Below are 24,785 nucleotides of genomic sequence, written 5' to 3'. Positions count from 1 at the left end.
TTTCTTCCATTAGTCCTTAAGGCCCCAATATACTCATGGCGAAGTTCTTTTTTGTTCTTCACCTAGGGGTAAAAAGAAGTTAGAAATATCTTTTAGGTGGTATACTGTTAGTGAACATCCCAAAGTCGTCAATGCTACTGAGGGCACGTTAAGATGAATATGTAAATATGTACTCTGTGTTTTCCTCCCTAACAAAATAGACTAAACACAATAAAAATTATTGTTAATTGTAAGCTTTAATATTATAGAAATGTGTAATTAAGGCCTCCCCATATAGTTTACAGCATTAGCTAAGATGAGCTTTTTTATCCTTAAGAAATGTTTAATTTTAGGGCTGCACGATTAGTCGCAATTTACAAATAATCACACTTAAATTGAGATGGCTTATCGCATTTTTGAAATCGAAAAGGCGGCGATTATTTTTTTATGCGCAGCTTGTCATTGTTGAATGGCTCTGTAAAGGCTGCTCCATCTGAAAGCACTGTGAGTTGAGTCACATATAAAGTGTATTTGAAACGCGTCAAACATCTTTCCAAACATGAGAAGCATTTATGAACCTCTTGTCCAACAAAAGACAACATTTAAAACATGCTTTTACTCCAAACTCACTTCATAACGACAGTTGAGCATCCTTCTGTGAGATGATGTGGCTTCTTACACAGAATAAGGCAGTAGTGTGTTTATTATTCATGTTTAAAGGAGCTATATGTAAGAAATCTATTTCAATTAATCATAAAATGGCCCTGATGTGTCACTAGACATTAAGAAATCATGTTCATTTCAAATACTTATATCACTGACAACAGTAGTATGGCTAGGATATTGTCATTTAAAAAGTGGACTTGCAGCCCTCAACTGATGTTGATGTTGTCATTTTGTGTTTTGGCCTGACGCGCCTCCCTCCACCTATCTACCAATCACGAAGTCAGTAGTGTTTCGGGATCCGGGTTGCCAGCTTTGCTCTAACCTACTCTAGTCGGATAAAAATGTCTAACGTTACTAAATCAAAAAGACCTCGTTATAATTCAGAAATTCGTCGTGACAAAGTCCGAAATAAAACCAGAATTTGTATAGGAGATGCTTTTGAAAGATGGAGACGGCTGAAAACGGAGAAGAATTTGAAAACAGACGCCAACGTAGCTAATTTTCTCCTGGACAGGTAAGATTCATCTAACTTATGCTTGGACTTGTACTTGATGTTAATGGACATTTCATATATTCATGACAGTCGAAGAAAATTATGCATGTTCGTGCAAAGTAACGTAACGTTAGCTCACATGGACGTATGCTAACATTAGCAATGCATAGGAGCCCGTTTCTCTGTCATTATGCTTAGACGCTGAGGAAAACAACATTAGCACGCCCATTATGGCAATTTGAAACGTAATTGAGACAGAAGCCTAACTTTACCTCAGAAAAAATGATTCGACATTCGTTTTTCACGTATATCGTGGACTAAGTTACACATGCTGCAAGTTGACCTGTATTTCACATCACATATTTTAGCGTGTTAATGGACGTGTGCTGCAGGGTAAGTAAAAAAAAATACTTATAGCAAAATTCACTTATAGCATCAGCTAAATGAATAGCTGTATCTTTGATATTGGTTACACATAGTGACATAGGCTTGTGCTTGTACTTACATTAATGACAGATACATAACGTTACAAGTTAGACTTACAGCTTCCGTTCTGTCTGTCACATACGAGCATAACGTTACATCTTTACGATTATACTGTCACATACGAGCATACATCTTTACGATACTGTCACATACGAGCATAAATCTTTACGATTATATTTAACTAATGACAATTAGTAAATTTTTTAAATACATAATTACTTATCAAAATATCTCTCATGAAGCATAAACATAATTAACAGAAAAAACTTACTGTGTACGTCTCGTCGGAAGCTCATTGAAGCAGCCTACATTTCTGCTGAATTCAGCTTATCTGGCAACCTCGAGTCAGGGGGGAGGGGGAGGGGATACACCGCTCTATAGTATTTTTAAATTGATTGCAGTACCAGTTTTGGCCACAATCCTACATACAGTTCCTTTAATCAATCGAAGCGTTTCAATCTTTTGTTTATTCAATAGTATGATGCCCGATAGGGATAGACTCCAATAGACTCCCTTTCATTCCTGTTTTTTGCCTTTTCTTTCTGCTTGTTTACACGTCACAAAGCCATTTCATGTGATGGCCATTCCTCATTTCACATGACTGCATGGTGTTCTTCGGAAGACCGCAAAATGGTCATAAAATGGTAGCGTCTGTTGCTTTTATTGGTAGTCTGATACTGACATTGTATACTGCTCAGTAACTCATCAGGCACTCAACGTCCTTTCCTTTGAAAATCCTATTGTGTAAACAGAAGCACAGTATGTTTTGGTTAGGGGTGCCCGCGTTCTCTCTCCTTTTGTCTGTGTGTTTTGTGGAGCTCCTGTAAGTAGAGAAGTTGATTAGTACCCTCCTGTATGTGAGTGGTCAGGAAGGCATATCATTTCTCCAGCATGCTGTCATTACATTGCTTCGTTTGGGAGACTCACAGAGCACTCTGGGCAATATCTGGCCTGTCATTGTGCCTCTCAGCCTTAATGGCACTAGGGCAAATCTCAGCAGTACATCTCATGAGGTCAGGCTGTAGTTTGTTGTTTGTATGCTAGTTATTTGCCTTCTCTCAAGCTATTCACAAGAAGTGACACTATGGTTATTATGCTCAAGTTCACTTAGTAGCACTTTTGACGTCATGCATTTTTTTCTTGCAAAAGTGTTAATATGTACAGCATATTACAGAATGGTTGCAGAAATTTCTTCTGCAAGATCCTACATGAACTGAACAGATCTGATTGCTTTCTTATGTAGAGCACCTGGAGCTGTATTACAGAAACGTACTATCTTAGCCTTAAGTTATACTCTACCAAAATCCAGGTTTCTAAAAAAAAATTCTGAAATCGGCATGATTACTACACAGATTAGATTAGGTGTTCTAGGGTTAGGATATTAATGTTATATGGCCCCTGTTGTGTATCTAGTGGAGGGAAACAGGGCAGAAAGATGTGTTATATGCCAGTGTGTTACAATAAGATAACAATAGAAAATTAGGGCAATGTTTTGTTTGGGATGTGCACAAATGCTATTACATCATATTGAAACTGGCAGCATTCAGACCTTTTGTTTCATTACACTGTCTTGACAGGCAGGAATTGGTGACATGGAAAGAATAACTAATTAGAGGATTTCATTATATTGACCTGGCACAAATTGATGCAATAATCAGATGTCATATGAACAACACTTTCATTTCATAGTGTGTGTATATGTAATGGTAGTATGCTTCCACATTAGAGTTGAAATCTCTTGCAGACCCTATTCAGGTCACCCCGTCCTCGCTTCTCACCGCCCATCAGTCTGCCAAAGGTTTTTGAAGGGGAAAGCAACATTTTATTTATATCCTTAGGTGAGCAAGTGATCCACCCTTTTACATGAGAAAACATGTTAGCAAAAAGAGAAATCATCCTCAACACATTTGGTCAAAGAAGCTGGATTCAAAATATTTATAATGTTTTTTGTTGTTATGGAGTCAGACTAGGGTTCTGGACTGTCTGCATTCTTTTATCTTGACTCATCTCTGGCCCTTATTTCAGGAGACAGAGTGCTGTCCAAAGGCTTATTTCCAACAGAAACTGTTTCTGGAGACAATGCACTGAGTTTCAAGCCAGCAGTAAACCTCCATGAATAATCCTTTCCCACCACTCAATAGCTGCCCCGTTGGGTGCCTCCGGCTCCTTCTTTTCATTATCATCTTCCACCGCCTACCATAACCTCTGCCCACCCTTTCCCTATCAGTTTGCCTCTTTCCCACTCACTCCTTAAGAAGACATGTTACCTCGCTACCTTTTAAGTTGGCTCTTGGGCAGCTGGTGTTTGGTTTTAGTCTGAGTTGTGCTCTCTCTCTCTCTCTCTCTCTCCTCTGCTCTTCTACAAACAGAGAAAGAGAATCCATATGAGGATGTAGATCCATTGAGGAGATGTCTGGCCAGAAATTCCCGCCTGTTACCCGAGAGGTCTCGGGACTCACTCAACAGACTATGGACCTCCCAGGACAGGAAGTCCATTACATCTCCCCAGGTAGTTTCCTTGGCTGTGTAAGATAGTGATGATAGCACCTGCTTTTCAATATGATTTTTATTTAAAATCAATGCTCTGTATTAATGCATTACTTCACCATATTATTAGTAATTTTAGTAATAATATGCCGAACATAATGTACTGTATTTTATGCACTTTTTAAGTGCACAAATATCGAATTTACCATACGTTCCTTTTAGTTGTGCTAAAAGTTTCATTTCTTATCAACTTCCCTCTCACCAGCTGCCCTCTAAACCGAGTAGTCAGTCTCTGCGGCTGCCAGTTCCTGCTGACAGGAAGAGCCAGCGCCCATCCCGCTTGTCTAAGAGGCACAGCCATGATGACATGCTGCTGCTGCCTCAGCTGGGCATGCCTTCCTCCCCCTGTGGCCTATTAGATGACAGCCTGAACCCTGCCACCGATACCTTGGCCTCCCACAGGCAGAAACGAGTCCCCAAGGTAAACAATGAGGGTAGATTGGAGTGAAATGGAGTTTTTTAAGTCTTTCCTTAAGGCAGGGATTCCCAACTATTTTTTATCAGCCAAACCCCTTTGACATACAGTATTTACTTGAAGTAACTGAGATTTGAAGTTAATATATTAATAATTGAACAACTTTCGCTTGCTCACAAAAAAAATCTACATGACATTCAAGTAAATTCAAGGTTCTTGTTTTATTTTGAAATTATTTATTTATTTAATTTAATATTACATTTTTATTATTTAATTATTAGCTTTTCATCAACTGAAGAACCACATTTTGGGAAACCCTACTTTAAGGTGAATGGGAAATGGATTTCAAGATCCATATGCCTGGAATAAATAGGGAATACACAGACAAAAAGCAGTCTATGTAGCTGTCTTTGTATGCTGTGAATAGAGAGTATGCATTAACGTCACTTTCCTGCCAGAACACGCTCTCTCAGCTGGACTGAGTGGCAAAAGAGCCTGCTGCATGACTGGATTTAATAGGGGAAACTGCAAAAACGCTAGTAAAACAAACAATTAGCAGTTTTACACTAAAGGTTGGACTCGATATAGTGTTCCTTACATCTTACCAAAGATCCAGTGATCCATGGATATTGACATGCAGCAAGGAATCGTGTTTCCTGGCATTCATATGTGCCTGATTTCGACGCCGGGGAAATAAATAAAGCAAAGTTGCCTGTAAAGGCTTTATATAAATACAATATAGGTAGGTCTAAATCCGCGTGATCACTATCATTTTATGTTTATTTAAAAACATCCAATTATGCAGAATATACAATGGTAAATATTTAATTGATGAGTTTTCAATACAATATATAACAATACAATATATAGGGTATGATTTTACCCCTAAATTAAGCATATTGACACAAAATGATAACTGCAAATCCACCTTTCGCTGCCTGGAGTCCAGTTGTTTCTTTGAATTGCAGTGATTATTTGCTTCTCTGTTCTGTAGCTTTCTGCAGTAAAATTATAACTTCACACTTAAAACCAATGCTGCTGCTCAGTCTTTTTGCCACTCAGTGGGCGTAACTGCAGTCACTCTGGCCGATGGTGACGTCACGCGCATACCCTCTATAGTAACACCTGAAGGAATGCAAGACTATTAGCGTTACTATTATCCTGCTGGTACAAGCAAAAAACTAAAGTAAATAGACTGTATTTCATTTATGCATTTCTATGTCAACACTATCAATGCCGAAATAAATCTGCAGCAGTCAGGTGGTACAAGTAAGAGCTCTGTAATTTGTTTACATTCATTATTATTGTAATGTTATGTGCTTTGAGACATGAGGTAATTTAAGGCCACTTTGCAGACTCTGCTGTGTGTGTTCATGTGTTTTGGAGGAGGCTGAAGGGAGGATGGGATCTCATGCTTTCAAAGCTAGCTTGCTATTGCTAGCCTCTCCGAAATTGCCTACCCTACCTTTAAGAGTTAAAGTTGGCTCATCAGAACTAGGTGCAACACGCCCATCAGCCTTACATCTACTTTTTCCACTGCTCCTGGGTTTTTTTTGTAGGGAACCAAACACAATTTTAATGCCCATAACCGTAATGTTTACATGCTGCAGAGTTTAAAAAGAAAAGCAAAAAAAAAAAAAGACTGTTTTTTTTTGCTCAAGTTCACATATCACTCTCAAGAAAAATGCCCTGAAGGACTGATTTAGTTTTACTGTTTTTCCCTTTCCAGACATTTTACAAGTTGCTATAGAGTGGTCCCAGTGGCTTTTAGGAGCTCATTGATAGCTAAAATCAATATATTTTCCATCTGGACACAGCAGCCTCTTAAAATATTATTTACAGAACTTAATAACATTCCAGGGTAAATGTGTGCATAAGGGGCAGCTTGAAAGTCTTTTTCAATTTGTTAAAATGCATTTTCTCCCTGTCAGGTGGTGCAAAGAATAAACTCTATCTACTGTACAAAAAGAGGCAAGAAGAGACTAAAGAAGCTTTCACTTTCAAACATAGAAACTGCGTCTCTAAGAGGTAAAGATTTTACCATGATGTAAGCTCTCAGAATGTCCAGACCAAAAAAACGTTGTCAGTTGACCCTTCGACATCAAAAACCTCTTTTCTCTGTTTGTAGATGACAACAGTGAGAGTGAAAGTGACTCCGATGACAGGTTCAAAGGTGAGGGATCAGCACATATGTCTGAGAAGGCAGTGTGTTTGAGTTGAGCGCTGCTCAGAGACTCTGTCCTTTGAGCAAATAACATTACATCACATGACCCTGTGATTTGTCACAAGTAAATGTCAGACCTGAGCAGTGTTATTTTACCTATTTATATATTAATCTAGTTTTTATTAATATTTTGAGTTGGCTTTTATTTTTTATATTTTCTGTTTTCATTTTAATTTTAGTTGTAATTTTTAGTAACTTTATTTGCTTTTATTATTTGTATTAGTTTTTGTTATATAATGAAAATATTTTATTTCTGCTTTATTTCAATTATCGAAAATTATTTTTATTAGTTTTAGTTTCAGTGAACAATAACAACACTGGACCTGAGCTTTAAATGAGATTGAGCTCCACACATGGTCTGTTAAGATTAGAAATCTCAAAAAATGATCTTATTACCAGACTGTTATTTAATGATAAATATGTAAGTGTTTTTTACATGAAAGTCATATTGAAAATGACCATGTACACACAATATGCAAACACAGTTATTTCACAATGTATATACTGTGATATCATGTGGATTTTTTTATACAGCCCACACTCAGAGGTTACTGAAGCTGCAGTCTATGCTGCGAAGTGCACCCAGTTACAGGACGCTGGAGCTGCAGTTGATCGAGTGGCAGGAAAGGGAGCTCTTTGAGTACTTTGTGGTGGTCTCCCTGAAGAAAAAGACCACCAAAAACTCATATACTCCAGAAGTCACCTACCAGTTCCCCAAGGTGAATATTCTCTGTTTAAAAAAAGGGGCGATACTATGCTTGTTTTACATTTGCACAACATCTGATGCTTATCGACGTGTAGCTGAAGAGTGATATACATCAGTGATATTTATCAGCCTCCTTTAGGGTCAGTTCTCACAGAGTTGCTATCAAACAGTTTCTTGATAAAGCCTTGATGAGTAATTTTATGTAATCCTAATGCTTTCTGAATGTCATTTATATTGAGTGTTTTTTATTTAGATGGTGGAATGTAGTTGTTTGGATATTTGATAACAGATTTGTACACTACTGTTCAAAAGTTTAGGGTCAGTAAGTTTTTAAAGAGATTAATGCTTTTATTCATTAATATTTTTTATCTAAGAATCTTGAAAAAAGAAATGTATTAGTTTCATTAATACTTTTATCAAAGAATCCTGAAAAAAGAAATGTATCAGTTTCCACAAAAATATCAAGCAGCATAATAATAAGAAATGTTTCTTGAGCACCAAATCAGCATATTAGACTGAATTCTGAAGGATCATGTGACACTGAAGACTGGAGTAATGACTGCTTTGCCACAACATGAAAAAATTACATTTTAAAATATATTAAGAAACACTTTACTTAAAGCCTTTATGTACTGTATAATGCATTATAAAGGTATTCATAATGTACATTATAATGTTTCTATACATGTATATGTGTTACATATACAGTACATAATATACATTATATCTTTTCATGAATAATTGTAACCAAAGTTAAAATGCATTATAATATTTGCAGATTCCTTGGTTCACAGGATATTGGTTGTTTGTCATGTGCTTTAATGCACTATACTTTCTAAAAGCATAACACAATTATTATAATGTATTATAGCTGTGGTTTTAATTATTCATGAGTCCACATAATGCATTATAAGGTGCATTACAAGGCAAATACTTTTCTAATGCATTATATATAAAGGCTTTAAGAAAAGTGCTACCAGATATTCAAATATAAAGCAATTATTTAAATAGTTTTATTTAAATAACTTTTGAATGGTAGTTATGTATGCCATTAAATGCATCAGAGACAGTGTTGCAAATCCAGATGCTTTGAGCTCTTATCGTTGGGATGTATTGACAATAAGTGGCGTAAGCAGGAAATCGTTGCCATGGCAATCATGTTTAGTTACAGAGATAGGTTTTTAATTAGCTGAGATCTGCTTCAGTGATTGTTTTCTCTTGAGAGGCTGAAATATGTTGACATTCTGCCCAACAGAGGGTCAACCCCGTCATTGTGCTTTTAAACTAGAACAAAGGGCAGATGGTGGCATGGGTGGTGGTAGGAGTGGGGGATTGACCCCTTGTGGGGTGGGAAAATATTCTGTACATGCTTGACATAGTAATGAAGGTCTGAAGGGATATTATAAAGAGGCTGTGTAAATATATTAGATGGATTTCTTACCAGGTCTTTTCATCTAACCCTCACAGTTAGAGAGACTCACCAAGCAGATGAGGGAAGCTGAACAGAGACTCAAGGCTATCCCACAATTCTGCTTCCCAGATGCCAAAGACTGGAGCCCTGTGTCTGAATACAACAGGTATCACTGTTTCCTTGTATGTAGGAATGCACTGATATTAAAATTCTGGCTGATACTGATAAGCTGTTAATTACTATAATCACATTATGGTATGCAATATGAAATATGGATAACTATTAATGATGATAAATTGTGGTATTACTGTACATTAAAGCTACACTGTGTAATTTTTTAAGTTGATTCTTCGCAAAAAAAAAACATTTTGTTCTTTCAAAATTATATGTGCTCATTCATGTGTATTTACTTCCACCAACTAATCGAGTATTCTCGTAAGCGTAGAATCTGCCATTCTGAATACATACGAGCAACTGCTCGAATGGCGGAAGCCATGTTGTGCCTCCATCTTGAAAATACATTAGCCAAAGAGGCACATACCTGGAAATTCAAGCTTCGCCTTTCGCGCTTTTACACTCAGTGGCACCATGACGAATGCAAGGGGGAGATTACTCGCGACTGCCGGCTACCGTAGGAGTTAAAACGCCCTTGGAATGGGATGGGCTAGAAAGTAATATTCAGTTGGTAGTCATGTACAATTTCACCGCTAGATGGGAGAAAATCCTACACAGTGTAGCTTTAAGCAAATTTCATTTTGGGGGGGTGGAGGGTGGGAGCTACCTTCAAGAACAATTTTCCAGAGATTTGTTGGAATGGTTACTTCCATCAAGATATGTACTCTTCATTACACTACATTATGAACAACATTATCCCACAATCAATTCATCAACTGAACTGAAACATTGCAGTTTCAATTTAAACTTCCACAAGTATTCACAGTCAAATACCCCAGGTCATAAACACTCAGTAATTTGAGTAAGTTCTTTGGTTTTTTGAAAACATCTCAGCTACCTGATAAAGTCTTCTAACCACATGATACAGGCAAAGTCTTCAGTCTCAAGAGCATTTCTTCTCAAGTGGTTTTAAACACTTTTTCTTCTCATCACCTGATCTACATGTGGGTTTTGGGGACTAATGGTGGCTGTCTTTGATTTACTATAGTGAGACCTTCTCTTTTATGCTCACCGGAGAAGATGGCAGTAGACGCTTTGGCTATTGCAGACGGCTTCTGGTGAGTCTTTTTCTCATATTATGGATGCCTTTCTTGCTCCTTTTGTTTTTGATAGTATAACCATACGTATATTGTATATTGCATCACATGTATTTAAAGGCCAAGCATATGGATAGAGTTTTGGTCAGTCACTTAAGTAAGTATTTTGTTTGCTCTTTTTTGTGCTCAAAGAGAAATAGATTCTCGTAAACGTGTCTCCGTTTTAATGAGGGTTTCTCAGGAGATGAATGGAAATGCAAATCATCAAAAGATGTCGTTGTACCGTAAGAATCGGTCATATATTTGTGTGCTTTGGAGTTTTGTGGTGATTTATTGTTTTTTAATGTTGTGGTGAACTGCATGTTTCATGGTTTTATTTGTGAATGTGCAGTTAAGAATGTGCTGCTTTTTCTGTACATTATTGTTATGAGTTATACATAAGTTTTGCATTAAAGTGCATGTTATTGGTTTTCTGTGGTTTGAGAATGAAATGTTAAAGAATTTCATACATCTAAACGCGTGTTCTGGAAATAAAAGAAGATAAATGTGTAGTTGAAATTCTCTAGTAGTTGTTAATAATTGTAGCTGTTGCTTGTTCAGACCTTGCTTTTTATAGATGTGACCTTGTGTTGTTCAGCTTTAGATTTTTTAGATTCGATTGGCTTCATTATTGGCTTGTGGGATTTCTTTAGCTTCTTTTATTTCTCAGCTCGTCTTTTTGAGCATCTGAATGGCCCAGTGGAGAGAAGTGTTGACTGTGTTCCCTGCAGGGAGGAAGTCCAGGGGCTGGCATGAGGGCGGCATTCCTGAGGATTTGAACCCAGCTCTACATGCTTGAATTAATCATCCATTTGTAAAAAGTCAGCAGAGGAGAATTGCATACCTAATATGGACAAGAGGAATGAGATTCTTTGTGTCTGTGTGCTTTGTGAGACACTAACCTGGTTGGACTCCTAGAAAATAGCCAGACTTTCGATTGTTTAGTGAATTGCGTGTGACAACTCATTCGTTTTGTGGAACTGCACCTGTGCTGTGTTTACACTGGACATTCTGCATCCATTTTAGACTTGTACCATGCACTATTTCATGTGTTTAACTTCAGGTTATGAACTGAATACTAAAACAGAGTTCATAAAATTTTGAGTGGGATGACAATGTTTAAAGGGGGCGATTATTTTAATGATTCCATCCACACGTTTTAAAGAAAAGCTCTTAAAAAATCAATTTAAACAGCATGAAACTCTCATTTTAACTCCCTTAAATCTGTTTGATGTGGCTTTTAAGTTTTCAAGCTGCAATTTTGTGAACAGCAAAGTTCTGTTCTCTCTCTCTCTCTCTCTCTCACTCTCTCTCTCTCTCTCTCTCTCTCTCTCTCTCTCTCTCTCTCTCTCTCTCTCTCTCTCTCTCTCTCTCGATTTTAGTGGTGCTTGCTAAACCGACCATCACCATTGCTCATACTTATCAAGTCACACATCTGACATGTCTGATATATATACTCTGTTGTTCAAAAGTTTGTGGTTAGCAAGTTGTTGATTAATGTGATCAACTTAAATTGATCAAAAGTGACAGAAAAGACTTTCTATTCATTAAAGAATCCTGAAAAAAATCTATCATGGTTTCCACAAAAATATTAAGCAGCACAACTTTTTTCATCATTGATATTAACAATAAATAATTTTTTGAGTACCAAATCAGCATATTAGAATGATTTCTGACGGATCACATGACACTGAAGACTGGGGTAATGGATGTAGAAGCTTTGCGATCACAGTGATAAATTACACTTTAAAATATTAAAGTTATTTTAAATTTCTAATAATATTTCTCAGTATTTTTACTGTATTTTTGCTCAAATAGATGCAGCCTCTGTGAGCTTAAAATAATTATAGAAAATAATAATAATTTACACCCCAAACTTTTGAATGGTAGTGACAGTAGGTGATAAAACGCCATTTTGAATGATGGGTACAGTCGGTGATAATACACGCAAATTAATCCTATATACTTGTGTTGAAGGACCCAAGCCATATCTAGGAACCAGCATATCATTGAGGCTTGTGGGTTGGGCTCTCAGCCACCCAAACCCTAGCAACTGCATAGCCTAAAAAGTGATTTTCTAGCCATGCCCTGGCAACCATCCACAACACCCTAGTATCATGATGGTGACTTCTGCAGGTGCAAGCACCACCAAAATCTGGTTTCTTCTCAAATTCAGCTCTCAAAGATATGATTTAGTACCATATACAGTATGTTTTACTGAAATCACCTGGATGCTTTTCATGTGTTGCATACCAGTTTCTTCATGTGATGATTTAATTGTTTGTGTAATCTTTTCCCCCGCAACTACAGCCGAGTGGGAAAGGGCCTCGCCTTCCTGAAGTGTATTGTGTCATCAGTCGACTGGGCTGTTTCAACCTGTTTTCCAAGGTGAGCTCAGGCTTGTTCATACACACACACACCCTCCACACTGTCTCTCTGGCTGTCAGACATGGGCACAGCTGAAGTGAGGCTTGTGTTGGCATTGAGGTACATCCAACTTAGTAAATCTGTCTTTCTCCCTGGCCTATTAAACCACTGTTATTTCCTTTACTTCCACCTTCCACTCATGGGAAAGTGAGGTAGAAGTATAAAACTATTCTGTATCCAACCTTGGGTAATCATAATATTCAGTGGAAATCTGAACTGCATGTTTTCATCAATCTTGAAAAAAACCCCAAAAAAACGTATGTAGCCGATGAAAACCATGACTTGCTAGTGACAGGTTAGAATTCCAGAGACTTCCACACACAAATCTGAAAGGAAAAAAGAAAAACAGACCCCCATGAAATCGATCATTGTTGTTCTGTAGTGTATAAGTCTAGTATATAAGTCTGTAGTCTAGCAGTGTCAATGCCTGTTAGCACTGGTGTGTTCTCCATCAACTTATTTGGCTTTCATTTGTTACAGATCCTTGATGAAGTGGAGAGGAGGAGAGGGATCTCGGCTGCTCTGGTGTATCCTTTCATGAGGAGTGTGATGGAATCTCCTTTCCCAGCACCAGGCAAAACCATTAAAGTCAAAACCTTCCTGCCTGGAGCAGGAAATGAGGTTAGATACTTCTCGCATATAATTTAGACTGCTTTGTTATCTGCTGTAGATTAGTACAAGTTTATTGAACACTTATTGAAGCAAATCTGAGATCTGAATCCTTATAGACTACATGATATTAAAACTGACCCTATTTAGGGTTCAACAGTAAGGCCAGCAGTTTACATTTTTACTTTCCTTGCCAACAGACATTATTAGCCAATAGTTTTCTATTTCCATCTTAACAGCATTTATATTGCTCCTTGTTTCAATGCAGTGTTTTATTTTCCACAGGTGATTGAGTTACGGAGACCCATGGACTCCAGACTAGAGCATGTGGACTTTGAAAGTCTGTTCAAGTGCCTGAGTGTACGACAGGTGGTACGTGTTTTTGCCTCTCTGTTGCTGGAACGAAGGGTCATCTTTGTGGCTGACAAGCTGAGGTGAGAAACCCTTGTGTTTTAGCTTAAGTGTCTGAGATATCATGTAACTGCAGCCTTTGAGCCAATGAATATGAACCGTCAAGTGTAGGCAGCATATCATCTCATGTAACACACTCTTCATTCCCATGAGAAAGTTCTTGCTTTTTCAGCCCAAACATGGTCAAACAGTCCTCCCAAATGAATCTGTGTTTCTAAGACAAGCTGACCACTGTGACAACAGCAGTCTGAGTGTGGCCTAACAGCAGATGTTCTCAATAACCTCTTCCTTCACTGATGTGCAGTGTCACTTCCAGTTTTCCGTCTGCTCATTCAGAGCCTGCAAAATAACATCTGCTACAAATAAAAGAATTTTATCTTTTTGGAGCATGGTTTTTCTCCTCCTGTTGGTGATTTTTGTTGCTGTAGTCTTTGTTTTTCAGACCTATTCCTTTCTCAGTTCTCAAGTTAGAAATTCAAGTTCAGTGATCATCACAATATAAGAGGACAAAGTTTAGGAAAGCATCATTCCATATTTGTCAGTGACCATGGGGATTCTGAATGGAATACCAATCATAGTATCGGTCCGAATGTTCCAACCAAATATCTGTCTTGGCATATCTGGGCAGAAAATAGTTGTTTTCAGGCCCAGCACAGTTTTGTCTGTCAGTGTCCATCCAGTGCGAATGGCAAATAGCAGCCTTCCACTGTGGTTTTGGTTAAAGGGTGACCCAACGGCTGCTCCATGCAGGCCACTGCTAAATTCATCAGAGGAGGCATATTTGACTACACCCTCTAACACTGGGCTTAACTCCCAGGAGTCCCTGCTGATCTAAATGCAGAAGTGGGTCAGGGCAGAGACAGGGCTTTAGTTCTGTTAGGGCCGTTATGGTCCCCGGAGGTTTCGGCACCCCCCTTCGAGCCTTCGTGCTTGGTCACGGAAGCTTGTGGCCGGGCATGGGGGGTCATTAGGGAGTAGGTTATTTGTGAAAGCTTAATCTCCACAAATCATCAGCCAGTTTAAACAAACAGCAGCGGGTGATGTGGGGTGGGCAGTTACTGTGAAGGAAGGAATGCACTTCCTGTGTGAGTGACTGCGCGTGTTTCTCTCCTTTAATCGGTAGCCATATTGTCACAGGGTGACGGATGTTACTTAGTTACAAAAGTTATTGGGACAAGCTCCTTTATTTGTACAGTTTTTGGTTGATTAAGTCACTAAGTGCGTTTTGATGCACTTTAAAAGCATAAATAATTTGTCTTTTTAAAATGACGTCAACACTTTAATCTGAATAAAATCATACCTGTATGGCTTTTTCGAAGTTGGACTAAAATTATTGGACTAGATTATGTCATTATAGCTTGGCTTCATCCAGCATGTATGCATGTTAATCCAGTCATTCTCAATCAGTGGACCAGAACCCACTGCAAACTTCTAAGTGGGCCTCAATAACTCTACTTTCTGTTTGTTCCCAAGTGTGTTTATAAAAAAAGATTAAAAACAAGCAGCTTTGTTATAATAATAATAATAATAATTCATTACATTTATATAGTGCTTTTCTCGGCACTCAAAGCGCTTTACATAGAAGGGGGAATCTCCTCAACCACCACCAATGTGCAGCATCCACCTGGATGATGCGACAGCAGCCATAGTGCGCCAGAACGCCCGCCACACACACCAGCTTATAATTATAGCAGAAATACTGGGGGAAATATCTTACCTTAAATGGAGGGCCTTTGAGTCAGAAAGGTCGCGAACCACTGCATTAATCAGACTACAATTTGTCTCTGTGTTATCTGCTTGCAGTATACAGTATATATATGTATATATATGTATGTATGTATATGTATATATGTATTAGGGGTGTAACAGTACACAAATATGATGGTTCGGTACGTACCTCGTTTTGAAGTCATGGTTGGAGTCGGCACAGCAGGGAGGAGAAAGCTAAACATAAAAAAAGTTTAATCAAAAAAAGAAGCTATTTTAACAAACGTGTCTCTGTGATTAAAATAAATTAAATTATAATAAAAATGTTCTTAAGGATAAAAAAATCAATCTTAGCGATTGCTGTAAACTAGCCTATGCTATGTCCCTATAGCCCTTACTTACACATTACTATAATATTAAAGAACAGAGCCCAAATTATTAAATTCAGTTGCTACTGTATTATTGCAGAAGTTATTGCAGTAACTTCTAAATCTAATTATAAAGTAAATTTTCTACTCCATTTTTTAAATATAATCATTTACACAGTGGCTGTTATAAGTTGTTTTCATGACAAATTTATTTAAACACACATTAAATAATCAAGACATTACTAACAGGTAAAGTAAATATAATGAATAGGCTGATATAGTGCATATACGAAATGCCTCTCTAAAGTTAATTTCTCTAGCGAACTAACCTGCTCTCGACACTTAATGCCTGAGGTAAATGTAATGCTACGTGAGATGTTATATATAGAGGTATAATACCAACTTTAATGATACAATGTTTAATAACTCAAAAAATATGGCGTTTTTTTTTATTTCATGAAAAAATAAATAATATAACATAATATTTCGATGAACGCAAGCTGCAAGATATAACTTTTGGGGGAAAATTTCGGTGGCGTTATATCACGCAAGTGCTTTAACAGCGAATACAATGCGAATGAACTGCTGGAAACATATTTCCGGTTAATTTGTGTCGATTGCAAGTGACGTCACAGGCAGAGGTAGCGCTGGTGTCTGAGCGTGCAAGTCTGAGAGTGCAAGTGCAAGTCTGCAGACAGACGCTATTGAGTCTTGTGGCAGGTCAAATTTACAGCAGGCGTAAACCCGATTGTGCAGCTCTGTTGTTTTCTCCAAATGAAAGCCTGTTTTGGCTTTAGGCCTGTTTAGTTTTCTGATAATATAAATCACATATTAAAATGTGGCAATAAATTAAATGTAACAACAACAATAATTATAATAATACTATTTACCAACAAAGTTGTTTGAGGTAAGTAAACTGTACTCTAATTATTTTATGATTGTATACTGTTTATATGGCAGAAATAGGCTTGTATATAAAAAATGCTAGTAGTTCTGTGCGTACCCTGAGATGAACTCCTGCAGGCGCCCCTGGCATGCACCAAAACTGTGACGTCTGTACCGTACAGTTCGGGACGAATACATGTGGATAAATATGTATGTGTGTATAATATATTAAAAGCAAAATCTGCGTATGTGAACGTACTTGGTGTTATTGACCTAGTAGATATGTGTTAAAATATAACCTTTGCCTTCTTCTCACATGCTAAACCAATGGTTTAGTTCACATACATACGAATATTTGACTCAGAATAGCAAAGCATGTTATTTCTTTGAATCAGAGAAACAAAGGCAGTATGTTCTCTGTTGTCGTTCAAAGAGCGCTTTTCAAACCGCTCTTTGTGAATGGGTTTGAATCACACCCATTATCATAATAGATAGAGCTCTAGTTACAACATATTATGCTGTTAAGCCAAGTATTGACATTCCATGGGCTTGGCTCTGTTAAAAACAGGATAGGTGGATTGATGGGATTTGGTCCAGACCTAGCTGTGTTGCCCAGCAACCTTAGGTGGATTATGGGCTGCGCTAGACTAAGGTAGAAAACTCTCCTTTCTCCCACATCAAGGGCATTGCTGCCGCTCTCATGGGAAAGGCCACTGCAATCCAATTCCAAAAAATGTGTGCCAACGGTGTATGATGTATGCTTCTGTAGCTTGTAACTTATATATTTGCTGCTTAGGATCTGACAGAAAGAAAACTCACTCCATGTTAGGCAATGCTTTCCTTGAGATTTCAAGTGCATTTGTATTTTAACCCTTTCCACACCGCGTAGGCTCTTTGTGAAGCTTAACCGTCCAATTTCTTATGGCACAGAAAGTAATTGTTTTCGAATCACAAAGTTTTCCATTAGCTGTGTGATTGTCTTGGGAGCTCCTCTGCCCAAACCAGACACTGATATTCAATCATGCTGCTGAGTGAGTTTCTGTGGGGGGAGAGCAGCTTTCATTGTTAATCACCCAATATTACATTAAAGAATAAGCAATAATACAGTAGTTTTTTTAAGCATTAGTTTTAATTGTAATTGTTGCTACTGAAATTTCTGTATAATGATATTAGCATTCTGTGTGGTTATAAAATGACAGGAAGGATCAAGTTAAAATCTCTGATGTGTTGTCTGGTTTTGTCGTTCCCAAATTACTTCCTTTTTCATGGGTACATTGTGTGTGCAAATTTAGGTGTAGCTGTAGACGTCTTCCTCTAGTAAGTGAATGTTGTCGTTGAATCAGAGCAAAATGTTTTGTGTCCCAGACAAGCTGAAAAGAAAAAGAGACGGAAACCCTTTAGGCAAATGTAATACAATATTGCCAAGTTGGCCAGAGACTTTTGTGTGGCTAGTTTCAGAAATAAACGAGCCAAAAAAACATGAAGATTGAAAAGATAAAAAAAGCTTCTCTTTTTTTCCATTTTTCCTGTTCTTTTATTATCACAGGAATATGTTTCAATATATTGCATAATGGTGGAAAGATAAACTTTACATAAACTTTTGCATAAACCTTGTGTTATTGCAGCCTTTTACATACACACACCGCATTTCACCACTGGTTAAACATGCAGAAGCTCTCGTTAAATATATACATTTATTTTCAAGGCTCTTTTTCCAAGAGCCAGCCAGCCATCCAACATTACCATTATTTTTAGGAGTTATGAAAGATGCAATATTGTTTAGAATCTATTAAAGTCAGTTTGGATGGTTAAATGAAAGCATATGTTTTTTTGTTGTTGCTCTGATTAGAATCTTGAATTTTCACCCTTGAGCTGCTTCTGTTGCAAATTATTTTTTAGGGCTAGCTCACATTAATCACAACAGACAACAAATTCTAGCAGTTGTTGGTTTCCGCTGGATCCGTGTGTTATTTTTAGTATTATGTACTATTATAGTATTTATTAATAATTTGAAAATCAATGGTTATTTTAGTTTAAGTTTTTGTCATTTTATGTGCTTTTGTCATTTTTATTACATTTAGTTAAGTCTTTCTATTTAGCTTTAATTTATTTTTATTTTAGTTTTAGTTATTTTAATACTGTTAAGTTTTTCATCTACTATTTATATTTTATTTTATTTTATTTTATTTCAACACTGGTGTGTTAATCCTGTTGGTGTGTGTTCGAGGCAGTGTAAAAATGACAGTTTGGATTCCCACTCAATGTAAAAAAGTTGCCGTTAGATAGAGAATAGAGAAGTTGAATTACATTTTCGAATAGAATCTTTTACATATTTAGAATCTTTGAGGGAAGTTTAAGTTCTCACCAAGAGCGACATCTATAAAGATGACCATAACGATAACTATTTAAGCGTCCACACCAACGAACAATAATTATAACACTCTGTTTATTCTAAGCATGCGCTGCTAGTTTGTCGTCTGCTGCTTAAAATGCTCGAGCTCTTTAAAGCGGAATGGATTCTGATTGGCTGTCAATGTATTTAGCGTTCATCGGCGGGAGAAAAAAGTGTTCTGAAAGGGATTCCACTATTCTTTCATATTTAGAATGATTTTTAGAACTATATACATATCATTATCGTTATAGTTATCGTCCTTGAATTGATCAGCATGAATAATGGCCCGTTCACACCAAGTCCTCAAATTAACTTATAATTGTACAATATAAAATATAATATCCCTTATATCTTTTGTTCAGTGTAAGGGATAAGTGTAAAGTAGTTAATTTGGTTAGTGTGTTTGTAGACTGTTTTTGTGTGCATACCAGCTCTGTATGACAGTCCGGGCCAGGCAAGAGTCAGTCACTAGCTAGCAGCAGTTTTCAACTCAACCCTCCATCCATGTTATTTGGTTCCTGGAAGATTCGGGCAGCATAGAACAGTGTTTGGACAGGTCTAAAGTTCTGTCTTCATCTTTTCCCATGAGTACTTGCCTCTGAGGCCTCAGTTATGCTGACATTCCAGGTATCAGCTATCAGAATCTGCCCGACTTGCCTGTGGCTAGGTTTTTAAAATCTGCTTCTCCCTGTTCCCAGTGTGAACATGCCAGAATGCAGGATGCAGACTCACACACACAGACATTCAGACTCCACCTAGAGTGTTTTTAAGTACAGGCCATGATATGTAATATTTTGATTTGATTAAAAATGCAAACTGATATTTGTCTCTCTTCTGAAAACACAAATGAGCAGGATTGGAGCTGCAATTATGTTTAGTTTACCGTCAGCATACCAAATTTTATCACTGGGTTCAGTCCTGATCCTCTTTAATTCATGGCTGGAGTCAGTGTGTTTCTGATGGTTTATTTTCTCGGCCTCTGTATACGTGGGCTTGTGTGGTGGATGGGACAGAAAGAGATGAGAGCGAGAGAAAGGAGGGTCAGCCACTATCAACAAGCTTGGGACCGTGAGAAGGCCACTTTGGTATTTGTGACTTTGTGCTTAGCCTTAGCTGTAACATCTCATGGCTGCTTTAATGTCACAGAGTAATTTAAGGCTCTGAGGAGCGTGATTTGCTATTGGATGTTTTGAATGAAAACGAGCGTGTGTGGTTACAGTGTGGTACATCATGATATCATCTTTACCGTATCACCCTGAAGATAAGAAGATTTACATGCAGCCTGCTCCACTTACATGGGTAATGTGGTATTGTAGATGAGGTAGCCTACCATTTGAATACAAGCTACACACACACACACACACACACAAAAGAACACTGATTTGCTGATTGTCTTGTGGGAACATTTTATCCCTTGTGTTGGAACATTTCTATTGATTTACTGGTAATGTTTTGACAGCTGTAATGTAATGACAATTTGCATTTTTTTTTCCCTCTGCTTGTTTCTTCTTATTTTCTATGGTAATTTTGGACACTTTAGAGTGTTTAGCCTCTCCCCTCCGCTACCTGGGGAACTCTGCGACTTTTGTGTGCATAAAGCTAGCAGCAACACGTCATGTAATTTTCTTCGCCTTGCAAATTCATGTACACTACCATTCAAAAGTTTGGGGTCCTAAGAATTTTTTATGTTTTTGAAAGAAGTCTCATATGCTCACAAACAAAGGCTGGTCAAAAACACAGTACAAGCAGTAATATTGTGAAATATTTTTACAATTTAAAATAACTGTTTTCTATTTGAATATATTTTAAAAATGTATTTATTCCTATTTGTTCCTTCAGAAATCATTCTAATATGCTGATATGCTACTCAAGATTTTTTTTTTTCAAGATTTGTAAAATTTTGTAAAATTGATTTTAAAAATGTTATGAGGACAGTATTTATTTGAAATAGCAATCTTTTGTAACTTTATAAATGTTTTACTGATACTTTTGATCAGTTTAATGCATCCTTGCTGCAGAGAAGTATTACATTTAAAAAAACAAAACATCTTACTGACACCAAACAACCAAAAAGAGCAGAATATGTAGTGTTTAATGTAAGTGCAAAGGTAAAGTACAGTGATTACCTTTTTTTTTCTTTTTTCTGTGTGTTCTTCATGGAGTTTTATGTAACTGATGTCTTGAATGCCACTGGCACAATGTGAATAATATTACAGGAGTCTATTGAATGCCACTGGATATTTTCTTTTGTTGTTCTCATAATCACAGATTCCTTTGTCCCTTCGCTAAAGCCAAAATAAACCTGGAAAATCTGGGCTCAAGATACTTTTTCCAGTACAGGATTTGCTAAGAAAGTGTGTGAGATTTTGTAAAAGCTTGGTGATTGACTGTGTGCTTTTTCTCTTTCCCCACAGTACTCTTTCCAGTTGTGTTCATGCGGTGGTGGCTTTGCTCTACCCATTCTCTTGGCAGCACACCTTCATCCCTGTGCTACCCACTTCCATGGTGGACATTGTCTGCTGTCCCACGCCTTTCCTAGTGGGCATTTTGTCCAGCTCACTGCCAAAGCTCAAGGAACTACCCGTGGAGGAGGTGCGGACACTATCCAACATTGATATGTCTTGTCAAACATTGCAACAGCTATGGTGTTGTCACCCATCTTGTTTGTTGTAATAGGATACTTTGTCAAGTGTGTACAAACATGTGCTTTGCTGTGTACCAGCCTAAATGAAACCGGTTTGTCTGAAAAACTGTCGTTAGATTCAGGGAGATAACTCATGCAGTTTGTGCCCAAATAAATAAATTCATATTAGGGCTGCACGATATATAAAAATAAAATTGATATCACAGCATGGCTTAGTGCTATCTTCAAATCACACAGTTTAAAAATGTAGAAATTAAGATGTAAAAATTAGTATTGTAATTTTACAATAACATAAAATATTTTTTATCAGTTTTGTTACAATAGATTTTTTTTTGTAAAATATTTAATATTTTTATTTCATAATAATCAATAAAAGCATGATAATTATTTGTCATAAAATTGAAAGAGGTTTGAGTTGGTTCTTGTAACAAGTATGAACACAATTTTTTCAAAATTTTCCAAAATTGTTTAGCCCGAAAAAGATTTAACACTCAAGAAAAAAAATCTTAAAATAGAATGAAACATTTTCAGTCTTTTTAAAAACTACTTTCTATACAGATGCACTCCCTAACAAAATCACCTCACTGATTCAGTCATTTTTCCTCACGTTTGGAGGTTATTAATCTGAGAGATGTTTCCCTGATCGTGACTTTGAATTCCTCTCAATATGGTCACGTTGCCAGCTTTCCTTAACAGTTCAATTATGCTCTTACTCTAATAAGCTGGCTGAACATTGAACCCTTATGTTTTCCTTAAGTGAATATGGAGCTAAAGTCATTTTCCCAGGTTCAGAAAGATGCTGGAATGAGTGAGAAACATGCTAAGTACAATAACATGCCCAAAGCGCGGGCCAATTTTTGTGTATGAGCCTTTAATGTGGCGTCAGCTTCATAAGCCTAGCTCGGCATTCCTGGCCAGGATGTTGCCTTCTCCCCTCTAAACTTTCCCAACCGGGAGAGTGTTGTTGTTCCCAGCTGCCCATAGGACAGTGCCAGCTACTGAGTCTTTGGCATTTAGTGCGTTTGGCAGGAGTCGTCTTCAGTACTTTTTTAAATTGCACTTTGGACATAAGTGCACTTGTAATGGCCATAAGGGGTGACCGTTTGCAGGGAAAACATCTGGAAGCACACCAATTTGTGGTGCTTGTCATTTTTAACACTGCGTTTTTAAATGGGTGTCAGGCTCCATCTGTTGTGGATCAACTTCTGGAAATGTTGTGACTCCCAAAACAACTGAATGCAGTGTAATTAAACAGAATGATGCTACTCATTGTTTCAGCCAGCTGAGATTAGGGATGTGCAAGACTAGTCGACTAAACGATACAGCTTCTGCTAGTCGACATTGGAAATACTAGTTGTTTACATTGTTTTTTAATTATTTGCTCATTTATGTTTTGCTTTATATTTGTACAAAGGCTATGTTCAAATTAGTGTCATGTTACTGTTCAATTTTAAAAATGATACATTATTTTGGAAGGTGTATATCTGGAGCGAAGGTACACGTCAAGCTTTTCGTCTTTTTGTCACCTGTCATGTGTACAGGTACTTTTTATACAGTGCTGGTCAGAATTATTTGCCCCCTTGGTAAATATGATCAAAGATGGCTGTAAAAAAATAAATCTGCATTGTTTATCCTTTTGATATTTTATTTAAAAGAAAATGCAAAAACCTTTTATTGAAGTAAAAGAATTGAAAGTGGGGGGAAAATCACATTATGAAATAAATGTTTTTCTCCAAAACACGTTGGGAACAATTATTTGCCCCCTTTTATTAAATACTTTTTGCAACCTCCTTCTTCCAAGATAACAGCTCTGAGTCTTCTCCTATAATGCCTGATGAGTTTGGAGAACACCTGACAAGAGATCAGAGACCATTCCTCCATACAGAATCTCTCCAGATCCACGTTGGCGCTTCTTCTCTTCAGTTCAGTCCACTCATTTTCTATAGGGTTCAGGTCTGGAGACTGGGATGGCCATTGCAGATGCTTAGTTTTGTGCTCAGTGACCCATTTTTGTTTTGATTTTGATGTTTGTTTTTGGATCACTGTCCTGTTGGAAGATCCAAACATGGCCCGTTATAAGATTTCTAGCAGAGGCCGTCAGGTTTTGATTTTTTATCTGTTGGTATTTGATCAAATCCATGATGCCGTGTATTTGAACAAGATGTCCTGGACCTCTGGCAGAAAATTAGGCCCACAGCATTAAAGAGACAGCAGAGTATTTCATTTTACACATGGGGTACTTTTTTATCCCTGTATGAACCAAACCCATGATAAGTGTTTGCTGCCAAAAAGCTCTTTTTTTCTTTTCATCTGTCCAACATTGATCTGGGAATCTGAACGATCTGGATATCTGAAGGATATCTGGATAATAAAATATCAAAGGGATTAACAATGCAGATTTATTTTTTACAGCCATCTTTGATCATATTTACCAAGGGGGCAAATAATTCTGACCAGCACTGTACATAAGAATCACATTCAAACCTGGATGAACTTTGGTAACACTTTATTTTAAGGTGACGTAGTTACACGTTACTACATGTACTTACTATAGTAATAACAGTAAATTATGCATAATCACAACTAACCATAACTATTGTAAGTATATGTAGTTAATTAATATTACTTAGTACTTATTTGAGTAAGTACAATGTAACTACATCACCTTAAAATAAAGTGTAACCCTAACGTTTATTTGAGGAATTCTGTTTATACTGTAATAGGCTACTGAGTTTTACTTATTTGTCTTGCACTGCCTATTGATTCAGTTTATTTTAATAAATATGTACAATAATCATAATGCAAGGCAAGCACGTCACATGTATGTGACCTATTTTTTAGTGGCATTGAGTATGGGATTTGACTGGTTGATTCATAGCGATCCATCATTTTAAATGGATTGCTTATACAGACAGCTGTCTTCCGGAGGTTTGTTAGACTAGTCAGTTACATAATTTCATTTGAAACATTACTGAAATTAGTCGTGGCGCACCTAACCTAATTGAGATCGGTTTCTCTTTATGTTTCAGGCTTTAATGGTCGATCTTGGAACGGACCGCTTCATCAGACAGGTTCGTCCATAAACGATCTCTCTCCAAAAAGTTTAACACAAACTCTCCCATGGCTGTAGTGCTAATTGCGTGTTGCCATTAAGATCTGAGAACA

At 37.2% G+C, this 24,785-nt stretch overlaps 1 protein-coding gene across 2 annotated transcripts in view; it reads left to right on the top strand.

Moving 5' to 3' along the window:
• dennd2b (DENN domain containing 2B) overlaps positions 1-24,785 on the top strand; it is a 64,220-nt gene that overhangs the window by 37,227 nt on the left and 2,208 nt on the right. For both annotated transcript variants that reach the window (XM_084109149.1, XM_084109150.1), the window contains exons 5-16: positions 3,994-4,133; positions 4,377-4,592; positions 6,518-6,614; positions 6,715-6,759; positions 7,345-7,529; positions 8,984-9,093; positions 10,090-10,159; positions 12,488-12,565; positions 13,085-13,225; positions 13,499-13,647; positions 21,391-21,568; positions 24,650-24,691. In XM_084109149.1, coding sequence (XP_083965275.1) covers positions 3,994-4,133; positions 4,377-4,592; positions 6,518-6,614; positions 6,715-6,759; positions 7,345-7,529; positions 8,984-9,093; positions 10,090-10,159; positions 12,488-12,565; positions 13,085-13,225; positions 13,499-13,647; positions 21,391-21,568; positions 24,650-24,691 — 1,451 coding nt within the window. The remainder of the gene's footprint in view (positions 1-3,993; positions 4,134-4,376; positions 4,593-6,517; positions 6,615-6,714; positions 6,760-7,344; positions 7,530-8,983; positions 9,094-10,089; positions 10,160-12,487; positions 12,566-13,084; positions 13,226-13,498; positions 13,648-21,390; positions 21,569-24,649; positions 24,692-24,785) is intronic.

Source organism: Abramis brama, assembly GCF_963993115.1.
Source record: "Abramis brama genome assembly, chromosome: 3".
Classification (NCBI taxonomy): domain Eukaryota; kingdom Metazoa; phylum Chordata; class Actinopteri; order Cypriniformes; family Leuciscidae; genus Abramis; species Abramis brama.
Note: the sequence above shows the minus strand (reverse complement) of the source record. Positions and strands in the feature narration are given on the sequence as shown.